Genomic DNA, 11,687 nt, shown 5'->3' with positions numbered 1-11,687 from the left:
TTTGAATTGTCCGCTAATGATGCATGAGGAGAGTTAAAAAAAAGCTATAATGAAGAACAAATAATCTCGCTCTGTATTAGAGCACCTGCTTGCCGTGTGAATAGCCTGAGTTTGATCCTCACAAGGACCCAGAAGTTTCATTATTTTATTTGCATATTTCCAAATTTTTTCAGTCACAGACAAACTGATTGCTTCCTCGCAACGGACGATGCCGACATTTGTGTGAAACAAGCTCTGTAACAGCTGTAACAATATTTTAACACGTACAGCGGACAAAAGGAACGAGATGCACAGGTATTACGCGGACACAGGTTTGATGTTATTATGTAGTGCCAATATGCCTAAGCTCACGTTCTTTGAAGATTTCATTTTTAAAGACTTGCATTATCAAAGAGGCTTGTCTAGATACCCAATGAGGCTTTCGCGTCTGCTGCGTATGAAACGAATACGCAAGACACTTAAAATGCACACGAACGTGCAATAGCTTTCCGACCACATTCCCCAACCATACTTTCTCTCCTGATATACAACTCATGATGTGAAGTGACGTTTTCTCCCTGGAAATCGAATGCGAAGACATCATTAAGTAACAAATGCTCACTTTTATTTCTGTAGCACAAGGTTGAACAGTCACGAAAATCATGTAGCCTTAGAAATCAACTGCTGGGTCATTTCTCTCGAATGAATCAACAAAGAGCTGGTTCAGGCGGCACTAATTGTGTTCGGCCATTCGGCGTTTCACGGCAGCGATAAATGCCAGCGATTGTTCTTGAGCAAACTTTTCTTTCTCTACAAAATTCGCCATCCTGATTCTGAAATCTCTCATGTCAGCTCGCAATGTGTCCACTTTGTCGTTTTGTGTCCTTATTGTGTGAAACATCCTCTCAGCTATACGATCCGCCAGTTCCCGCGGATAGTCAAACCATGTTCGTTCGCCATCAAGTGCCAGCGGACGCATCATCGATGCGTCCTTGCTCGCCAGTGACTGGAAGCACGTGTCTAACTTGGTTCCCCCGTCGTGCAAACCTCTCAAAGAAGAAACGCGAGTCTGTGAAGTTTCTCCTACAGACTGCGAAATAATCAGGGGTCTCGGACAATAGGTAATAAGGCATTCCTCAGGCCTTGGACCTGCGGGGCAATAGTTAACAAGGTATCCATCGGCACTTGGACCCCCTGGACGACAGTTTACGAGAGACTCAACGGGACTCGTACATGTTACGCTGATGTCCGGATCCTCGTGATTCAGGTAGTGGACACGTTGCAAGTTATGGTGGTGTACAAGGTCATTATCACGCGTTTGCGCGTGGTTCATGTCGCTCGATTGAGCTGTGTACGCTCTGATAACAGGTGACCACGTCGAATCATTAGGAATCTGGCCATTCGGTCCAAATGATGCGTCACTGCTGCCATAAACCTGCCGTACCTCATAGTTCTGTTCCTGCGTGGACACTGTATGGTCTACCAACTCGTGCTCTTGGGAATGGGAATCGTGACGAAATCCAGGAGCGTAGTCTTCCTTGCGAGGGTCTTCCAGGTGATAGCCCGCCAGCGGTTGTTTTGGTATGACACGTTCAGCCTCGAAGTTCACTCGATCCACGACTGGAGGATCAGCGTCGACGATTCTCGACGATTCTTGCTCGCCGGACATGGCACTTTCGCAAGGTGCACTTTGGTCGGCAGACATACTGCGCCGGCGTGTGCGGTGGCGGTCCAACTGCGTCGACCTCACCGGATAATACGCTCGACGCGGGGGTTGCCACTGTGTCCTCCTGTACCAGACACGAGACCGCGAATTACTTCTTAAGACGGTGAAAGACAACGACAAGTACCGCCTTCGCAAGAAGTAACCCATTGAAGCGGGCCGGACGCTACGCCTTCGGCGCTCCTGCTCTTCCCGATAACCGTACTCGACGAGAGGACGCCGCCTTCGAGGACTCTCACTTTGCTCGCGTCGCCTTTCACTGGAGCTTCGGGATCTGTATCTCCTGTTGCAGGAGCTGGACCGGTGACGCTCCACTCGGTAAGACCTTCGGTACGCGCGTTCTCCGTAGTACACCGCTGCTCGGCGTTCTCGCGTTGAGTCCTCCGGCCTGAACGGGAAACAACAATTTTCCACCTCTTCATCTGTTTCACTACGACGCCCACCAGACATGTCAGCTTCTAACATATGTTGGTCCCGAAACGCATAGCCACTCGGTTCTCTGCCAGTACGGTTTTCTGGGGAACCGTGGTCGAGCTCATCGTCACTGCTGCTTAAGGGGCGGAACCTGAATTCACGGGCGTCATCATGTCGATAATCTTGTATACGGGGCGACGTAAGCGACGAGTCGGGACTCGTCACGGTGTCAGAAGACTGAGACGGAGACCACACTTCCATTGAGAACTGGAGCTACAAGACAGAGTTTGTCCGTTTGTTTCAGGTTCCCAGCTTAATACCTGCGTCAGTAAAAACACGTGCAACGATAAGCGCAATAAGTGTAATTTACATTCCAGAAGGCGTTAATATCAAATACTTTTGTACGGTGGCTGACGTTATGCATGTGGGCTGTCTTTCGAAAACTAATCGCACTCAAAAAGCAGATGCATACGTGGGTGCTGTACGTTTCTCCGACGACAAAGATTGTATCCGAGGGTCTACTGACAAATCTTATTACAGCAAAATGCCGTACACCCGATAGCGAAAGTACGCGAAACACGGGTTTCTGGTGGCGAAATAGCCAACTGCGGCCCGTATACCAGTAAACCTTCTGCCGCTGAGAGCAATACTTTGGTGAGTGCGCGGCTAGAAGAATTCTTCGGACAGCAGACGGCTCGCCTATTAAGGAGAGCGATTTCGCGACATGCTTCTGTTGTTCGTGTATTGTTATTCACCAATGTACTTTTTCGACTGTCCGCCCTTGATATAGCTCTGGAGTGCGCCAAGGGATAGCTTCACTCAAATATGTTTTACACCATGTTTCAAGCGCTCTAGGTTATATAAAGGACGGGACTCGAAGACTTTCTCTACCGAAAGCTGTGCGTAGCATTATCATATAATCACCAAGCTAAGGAACACTGACTTGCCTTGAATGCCTTCTTTGCAATGAACGTTAAGAGACCATGCACGTAGCGTGATGCCACGGCAGGCTCACTATTATTTCTTAATGAAAAAAAAACAAAACATGGTCAATGGTCTCAAGGGTACAGAAAAAAAAGGAAAACGTCGATTTAACGCTAATTGTTGCTGGCTTTCCGCACTAAAAAATATTTGATTTTGTTCCGTTCAGTTACCACTTCTCAGAACAGAAATAATTAGGAAAAAGCAGGGGAACCATTCTCTTGTTTTTCGCTAATCTTGCCATCCTATTACAGTTCGGCGTCACGCTGTACGAGCCCACACTTTCTGTTCAAAAGACCAGAGCGAAGATATTAATTACGTGTAAACCCATTCTTCAAGACGCATGGAAAAAGGCTTCCACAAAACTCCCCGTTTCAAATTGGCAATACGAGCTTCTCGTACAGTAGCGAGAACTACGCAACGATAGCTCAAAGATTACCGGCATTAAATATGGGGCTGTGTTTGTCCGGCGCTACTGCGTAGTCCACAGATGTGAAGGCACAGCCAATGATTCCGAAAGAAATACGCGCTTACCAATGAGAAGCTTGCAGCAGTCGACTTGTGGTGTCTTGGAGGTTTGTGCAGTCGCAGTATAAAGACGCTAAAGGAAGCGAGGCCACTTGTCCCACCCGCGATGCCAAATACAGCTGCGAAAAGATGTGATGGTGATGATTATGATGTCCTCATATCGATGGCGCTGACCAAAAAAGAGGTATGGGCCCAAATATATGCGTTTTATTCAAGACGCCTGCTACGCGCTAAGCGCGTCCTACAGGTAAAAAACAAAATGGTATTTTTTTTTTTTTACCTTGGGCAATGGCTTATACTCATTACATGGGACTGACGAAGTACTTGGGCGTGTTTTCCCATCATGACAGATCGTTTTATTTTTTCATACATAAAAATAACAATATTGTGAACTGCAAATAAATAACAATGACATCTTTTCTATCTATACTTTTTCTTTCTACAGTCAGGTTTTTTACATAACACGCCGGAGATATAGGCGCAAGTGTTCTGGAAGCCTAATAGAAGAAAACGAAGGCGAACAAGCTGTAGAGAGCGCATGGCGTTTCGTAGTGATGAATTTTTCTATCTCCGACAAGCTGTAGCGAATACCAACAGACTCGCAGTGAAAGAAAGCGATCGAGTTAGGCCAGTTATGGCGAAAATAAGAGGTCACACACTATTTTAAAAAGCGTGCATTTTCATGAAGTAATCTTTGTTCAGTTTGCAATGAACTGGGAATAGATCACTCTTTTCTCTCATGCCACCGTTTTGGCTCACTAATATATATATATATATATATATATATATATATATATATATATATATAGTCGACGGTTCATGTATATATATATATATACATGAACCGTCGACTGCTATACTGGGAATAACATTTAATACCTGTGACCTCTTGTCATCTGGAGTCTGTCAAATTTGTACGGGCCACAGTGGTGTTCCGTCTGCTCTGCATAAAAATAAATACATTCATGCAGGCAACGGGAAGCTTACATTGCTACTACAGCTTACAGCCGCTGTTCTCTACTAGGGAAAGCTGGATGGCGCATCGAACGAGCGCGGTTGAAGGCACTGGAAGACACCGGTGGTGTTCCGGAAGCCACCGCCATGAACAGTCGCCTGCTGTGGGCACGAGGGATTTTCTCTTCTTTTTAACGAAATGCTGGCCTGCACAGAGCTGTAGACTTTGCAAATCGACCGGAGATGTCGTCGCGAAAACATTTTGTGCATAAGTACATCATTTGTTTTCCTTTTTGGGCATCCAGCGAGGAGATGATGGTATTTGACCGCCGACTTCTTATGGAGGCGCGTTGAAGGTGATTGGTTTATTCATATGCAGTTTCCGTCGCTTGAGGTCTCAAATGTACAAGTAGTGGGTCAGTAATTTAAAAAGGGACAACTGGACGTTGTCTCCACGAAGTAGTCTTTGCAGTGATCATTTTTCAGAGTGAAGTTCCAGCCCCTCGGTTCCAAGGCCTCATCTTAAAAAGGGATGTCATCCCAACGTCGTTTTCTTTCCCGCATCACTGACATTGATTGATTGTGTGGCGTTCAACGTCTTAAAACCACCATATGATTATAAGAGACGCCGTAGGGGAGGGCTCCGGAAATTCCGACCACCTGGGGTTCTTTAACGTGCACCCGAATCTGAGCACAGGGGCTTACAACATTCCCGCCTCCATCGGAAGTGCAGTCGCCACTGCCGGGATTCGATCCCGCGACCTGCGGGTCAGCAGCCGAGTACTTTAGCCACTAGACCACCTTGGCTGGGCCCGAATCACTCTTTCTTTATTGTAAAAAATTTCGTGACAATTTCTTTTTCTGTCACCTGACTAATGAGCAATTGTAACGCTGCACGTAACAACACTGTGCCATATATACGAGTGGCGTCGCTACGGCATCTGCCATTTTTCATGTAACGTTCGTATAAGCGTTCCTAGTGAAGCCTAGTCGTAGGGTTTGTTGCATGCAATAGTTGTATAGATCACAACACCCCGCCATTTCGGACGGCGTCTCTACGGCGTCTGTCATTTTTTGTCTAGCGTTGGATGACCGCGAAAATGTTTTGTTATATTAGGAAAACACAAACACTACCATCACAACAACTGCCACCAGATGACATATCAATTACACGCCTAAAGCGCTCAGAAGACGCCAACTTCCGAGACGGTGAAGGGACCTTCCGGTGGCTTCACAAGCGCCCGCATCAGAGAGCAGGGATGCGTCGTTTGGCCTTATTATTGGAGGTCAGTGGTTACCGCCCAATGAATATAGTATTTCATTTACTTCTCTATATTTGAGGGGCGAAGCTCCTAATAGCGGCACCCGTTCGTCCCTAGTAGTTGTAGTGTGTGACAAGTATAACATTTTGACCTCCAAGGTGGTGCCGGTAAGAGATTTCTTCTGTGCGTTGTTGAACAATAAAAAATAGTGCTCAATGTACATGCCAATGACTGCTAATGGGGAATGAGAGACAGGAGCATTCGGCTTTTAGTAAACGCGCACGCTGCAATCTCCATTAGCAGCCATTGGCTATATGTGACAAGAAAGGGTTGCTACGTTATACTCGCTGGGCGTAACCTCCTTGGTTTTAGATAGGTTTAGCGAGCGTTGGGCCACAGTGCCATGAATACAATGAACTAGTATATACCATGAACTGGAGGTGATTAAAGGTGGGAAGTAGATACGAAGCGCAAGAAAGTGTGCGTGTGCCACCTCTCGTTTATTCCTTGGAATGTCCGCTGGATGGCGGTGCTTCTATATGGGGAATATATGATAAAAAGATGCGGGATGGTGGTACTTGGAGTGTTGAATAGATCGACGATCGGACGCAGCGGCGGATGCATGGACAAACGCAGGGACGGACGCACGAACAGACGCACGCATGGACAGGCGGATGAACGCATGGACGGTCACACAGACGGACGCATGGACGGACGCAAGCAAGAACGAATGAACGGACGAATGCTCTGCCCCACTCTCCATCATTCACTCCGTGGATATGCTGCCATTTTTTTGTTTGTCTCTGGCTTTTCGAATGCCTCGGCCTCTTTTATTATTTATTTTCTTTAATATTTGTCCTTCCTCATGTTCCTTTTTTAAAAAACCTGGAAAAGCCTTCATATTTCCTTAAAAGAGTGGTACCACCAAACTTCGAGGCTATCTCAAGCCTGTTGTGGGTTTCCTGCATGTGTATGCAAGAACTCTCCACAAGAAGAGTGGGACACAACAAACGCGTAGAATATATTTAAATTCACGTCTAAAAGTGCAGTTGAATGCTCACTCTCGCAATCTACGCCTATATGCTTGCGCAGCAACAGTGACATTTCAGAATAGGAGAAGCAACGGCAGTTGTCGTGGCGTCACACCAGATCTATAGTGACGTGAGTGACCTCCACCATCTCCGAAAGACATGTTGTTAACAAGAAGAGAACTCGCATGCCTGCCGCTACGAGTGTGCTGGCGTTCCTTGCAGAGACACTGTGTGCGTCCGTCAAAGACACTGGGTGCTTTCGAAGAGATACTCGACGCGTCCTTCACGGACAGCGGAGGCGTCCGTCAGAGACGCTACGCGCGTCCCCTCCTTCTTCAGCGTACGAGTCGGTGCCTTAATAGGCCGGCACATCTAGCGTCGGGCGGCTTCCTCGTCTACGTTCTGTAAGAACATTGTAAATATAAACACTGTTTCCTTCTGGCTGCCTTTTGCCTTGCCACTGCCTGCATGCTACTGCAGCTGCAGCCATGGCGACTGTCAGCGCATTTGTTTGGCTGACGCTTGCCTGGCACGTGTGTGCGAGGGAACATGGAACTCAGTACAGCACAGCATGCGCGTTTCTGCCTGGAGTGGTCGCGGGACCGAGTCACTTATGCATCGACGTCACGGCCCAGCTCAACGCCGTGAAACCAAAACCGGAAATGGTCCACATAAGTAGAGCAATATTCAATTATTTATCAAAAATACACGAACCTCGGTGCGTGTATCATTCTTCCTGGAGCTGAAGGAAACGCTTACAGCAAAGTACACGCATGCCACAAATTTGGTGGCACCACCTTTTTAATAATGGACAATGTGCCCTACTCCTATATCCAAGTTCGTCTAGGCGACAAGACAAAACAGGTCGCGAAATGCATGACGCTGTATACATGTGTTTGATGGCTTGAACAACAAAAATGCCTACAACACTAGCGAGGTTGTTTTTTTTTCTGGAAAATTGGTCGTGAAACCCCCGTGCTCACTTGATCAACTGTATATTATATATATATATATATATATATATATATATATATATATATATATATATATACCGTAACGTGCATGGCACGACATGCGTGTCTGATATCATGCCACCGCAAGATATAGTTTGCACAGTGATTTATTAGTCACCATTTTATCGCGTCAGTATATATGCGGCCGCACCCTATAGTTAAGATCACTCGACATTATATTCTTTTTTTTCAGCGTTCCGTTAATCTGCAAGGTCGTTGGCCGGAAAAGACAAATATTAACGACGAAACAGAACACGGCGAGCCTTATTAAGTATACAGATGAGCTGCACATGCGATGCCAAATGTGAGCCCTGCAAATCGAGGATCCATGCAAAAGATGGCTACCATGAAAATTTAGATTGTACTGTAAGGATGGCACATTGTATGTAGTCGTATAGTGAATGGTATACTGCAGCGGTGTACTTTTAATAGTAGTGCACTATGTAGGGGTACGTTTTATATGATACACTGTGAAACAAAACTCGTCATGGCCGACGTGTTTCAGGCACTTGCTGTCATTACGTCATCTTTATGCAGCAAAAAAAAAAGGGCGGGGGGGGGGGGGGGTACTTTTAGTATTGGTATAATCTTACTCAGAAGCTGTCACTGCTACGTGGGTTCGTGCCAGTTCCTGGGCGTCCGAAGTCAGGCTTCAGCGCATGAGCCGTGGCCAAAAGCATTACTCGGTAACTTATTAGAACGTAAAGTGTCGAAAAACCTATTTTCACAGGCGTCGATGCTTGCCGACGATTGAAGCACGACTAGGTGAGAAGGGGGATACATAACCAAAACTTAGAACCCATTAAACTATCTTTTTGAAATAGTCGTAATTTTCAATATACCAAAGTTAACTACAAAGTTAATTTATAGTTTATCTGACACTTTACTAAATGGTTGATTGTCTCATTTTTTGGAAGAGTGCCATAAGTTGGGGGGGCGTATCCAGGCAATCTGCTGCCAGGGCTTGTGTTTAGTTCGGCTCAAGGCCGGGTCACCGAGGCATCGTTCTATTTTGCCTAGAACTTTCGTGCGTACCTTCCATAGTTTCTTTATTTGCTTTTGTCATGTTCACTGGCGTGATATTTGAGAGCTGAAGCATTTGCTGTCTCACAGCTAGCATGCCCTCGCCTGTGGTGACGGTGAATGCGACATGCTAAGAAACAAAACGCTGCACCCTACGGTTGCCAAAGCGATGTTCTCAGGGCTGCTGTCTCGTTTCAGTGGTTATTCACAACTGATGAACCTGAGTTCTCGAACTGCTACACTATTGCGCTTGCGACAAGTTGTGTCAAAATCTTTACTGCTAAGTTGTGCACTTTTTGGCTAACAAAACAGCCTTGCTTCTTCAAAATTTCTGGTTGGTCTTCCTTTTCTCTCGCGCGCGCAATTTGAGAGCCATGCCGGACAATGAAATCGCGCATTTATAACGGCACGTAAACGTTCAAAAATTAAGAAATATTTCAATTTCGCGCAATGAATTGCAAGTTCATGATGTTACTGCCACTTCTGGTTGTGACGTCATATTTATTTTTCCTTTTCATTGGTCGTTAGTTGTCTTCTCCATACGTAGATGGCGACGGTACGTGGCAGCGAGCCGCCAACTACTGAACACATGGGCTTCTATGGAATTTACGCTAGCATTTTACATGTACATTGTATGCGCTCTGAATCATACATGATCACGGGCTTGTAGCGAAGACAACAGACAGTTTATAGCTCCATTTTATTTGCAAAGACGACCTACAGTGACTAGTGCAATCACCAGTACAGCTTAGTTATGATCCTAGTTATGAGCAGCTATTTAAAAAGTTTGAAAAGTACAGAGCCAGTGACTTTGGAGATTAACGTTTTATAATTATGATATGATGATGAGGGAAACATTCAAAAATGCTTTGACAATTGTGATCGTCCAGTGATCTTATTGTGCACTGAGATTCAGCGCATAGTCTATCGCCCTCTGTCATTTGATAAATCCCTGTACTAGCGGACATCGTACATATATAGCAATAGGAAGTAAGAACAAAGCGCAATCTCCCCTGAAATACACAGGGTGCAAGATCCGTGCGCTCGTGCGACAACACGTGGGTTATGAAAAACATTGCTGACTGACAAATGGCCGACTAGCATTGTTGCTATTTAAGACACACACTTTTGAAGGCTTAGAAGGGGTGGAGAACTACAATTACTGTATTACATGCAGCGATCTTTTATTATATTCGTTTTGTTTTGTCCATGATTTCTCGTGGTTTACTTTCTGTATGAATGTTTCGCAAGCGGGTAAGATTACGCTGTTGGGATAAGGAGCATCTGTGAGCAGGTCCGTCTGGTTAGTTAGACTCAGTTCATCTTTTTACTTACACCACTTGTGATGGGCGTTTGTCAAAAGTGTGTGCCTTAAACGGCAACAATACTTGTCGACTATGCAAATTTCGTCGCGAGCAGCCGTTTAGTGATCACCAGTAAGACGTCGCCTCCGAAATGTGTTCGAGGCATGCGAATATATACACAGGACAAACGGACAAAATGCTGTAATGACTGGGCGAGAAAGCTTGTTTACAACGTAAAAATGCGTAGGGTACCCACATGGCTGTACATTGCATGGACTGCGAATGCAATTCTGTATTCCACGAGACGAGGTGTTTGAAGAAAGCGAAAGCGAAGAAAGAAAGATATAGCAGCGTCGTCTGTCAGGAGAGCCGTACATCGAGGTATCGGCCCACCATCACCTCACATATCTGGTAAAGATTGGTGAGAATGTTTTTGCATATCCACTCACGTCTTGCGGTGTACGCGTACGGATCGTGAACCCTGAATAAAAGCCACCGGAGTACTTTCAATAAATTCGCCTAATAGTCCGCGCTATTTCCTGTCTATTGTACCTTTTGTCGTTGGGGCCTACCTATATACGATATTCAGCGTTAACTAACTCATTGAAAGCAAGCTTTTGTCACTTTATTACTACCACGGTAAACAGAGATAAAAACAAAAGTTTATAAACCAGAGAAAATGCTCTTTATAATAGTTATAGTTTACTTTCCATCCACATTTATCTGACTTTCTTCCTTTAGAGTAAATAACTGCGTCCTCTGCTGCGCCTTGCCCAATAGCTTATTTTCCTTTAAAAAAAATCAAAAGATCTCACGTACAGTGGGAATCGATAATGTTCGAAGCATGAATGAGGAAGGTTGACATGTGTTTTGCCGAAACAAAAGTATCCGCGTTTTGCTTCTACTATACAAACTGCGTCTTCGGTTGACTCGCTACAAGTTAGCTATCGAGAAACCAATGCGCACCAGGGATTTCCTACCCAATGCTTACAAAAAAGGACATCAAAAGACTTACCCTGAAGCCCGATAAACTACAGTCCTCTTCGCGGGGATACGTTCAAGCCGGACGTTTTGTGGCCATGGACGAAGCTCAGCAGCCCCGAGCTCGAACGTAAAGAAGCATGAATTGAATGCCCGTCTCGTTGGGCAACGCCTACTCTTTAAAATATGCCACGTGGTTACACCACTATTGCGTACGCCGCAGTTCGCGATATTATTCCTAGTTTAAGCAGCGAGATTGTGATAGTGCATCTCTGCTTCCACTAAATTTTTGACGTCTACCTTTAACCCATGCAGTTGAAGGATTTCCCATCGTTCTAAATGACGTCATTAACTTTATTGACTTACTTTTGCAACAATGATGCTATCTTGAAAAAAATTGCACCGGTCACCGGTGCGTCACCGGTGCTTCCCAGGGTGCCCACAATCTACGAAAAAAAAAAAAGAGTATTCGGGACTCCTTTTGGTTTCTGCTG

At 45.5% G+C, this 11,687-nt stretch overlaps 1 protein-coding gene across 1 annotated transcript; it reads right to left on the bottom strand.

Moving 5' to 3' along the window:
• Window positions 1–582: 582 nt before the first annotated feature.
• LOC142768910 (uncharacterized) lies at window positions 583–11,382 on the bottom strand. The gene is made up of 3 exons (XM_075871452.1): window positions 11,228–11,382; window positions 3,632–3,744; window positions 583–2,436 (listed from the first exon to the last, which is right to left on the bottom strand). Exon 3 carries the CDS (start codon window positions 2,375–2,377, stop codon window positions 713–715), a length of 1,665 nt encoding a protein of 554 aa, XP_075727567.1. The 5' UTR covers window positions 2,378–2,436; window positions 3,632–3,744; window positions 11,228–11,382; the 3' UTR covers window positions 583–712.
• Between the last annotated feature and the right edge of the window lie 305 nt (window positions 11,383–11,687).

This window comes from Rhipicephalus microplus, chromosome 8 (assembly GCF_043290135.1).
Source record: "Rhipicephalus microplus isolate Deutch F79 chromosome 8, USDA_Rmic, whole genome shotgun sequence".
NCBI classification, from domain to species: Eukaryota; Metazoa; Arthropoda; class Arachnida; order Ixodida; family Ixodidae; genus Rhipicephalus; species Rhipicephalus microplus.
The sequence above is the reverse complement of the archived record's forward strand: the minus strand, read 5'-3'. Positions and strand labels throughout refer to the sequence as shown.

Excerpts from the sequence above, each read along its gene's own strand:
- LOC142768910 (XM_075871452.1), bottom strand. The coding sequence starts at position 2,377 with ATGGAAGTGTGGTCTCCGTCTCAGTCTTCTGACACCGTGACGAGTCCC.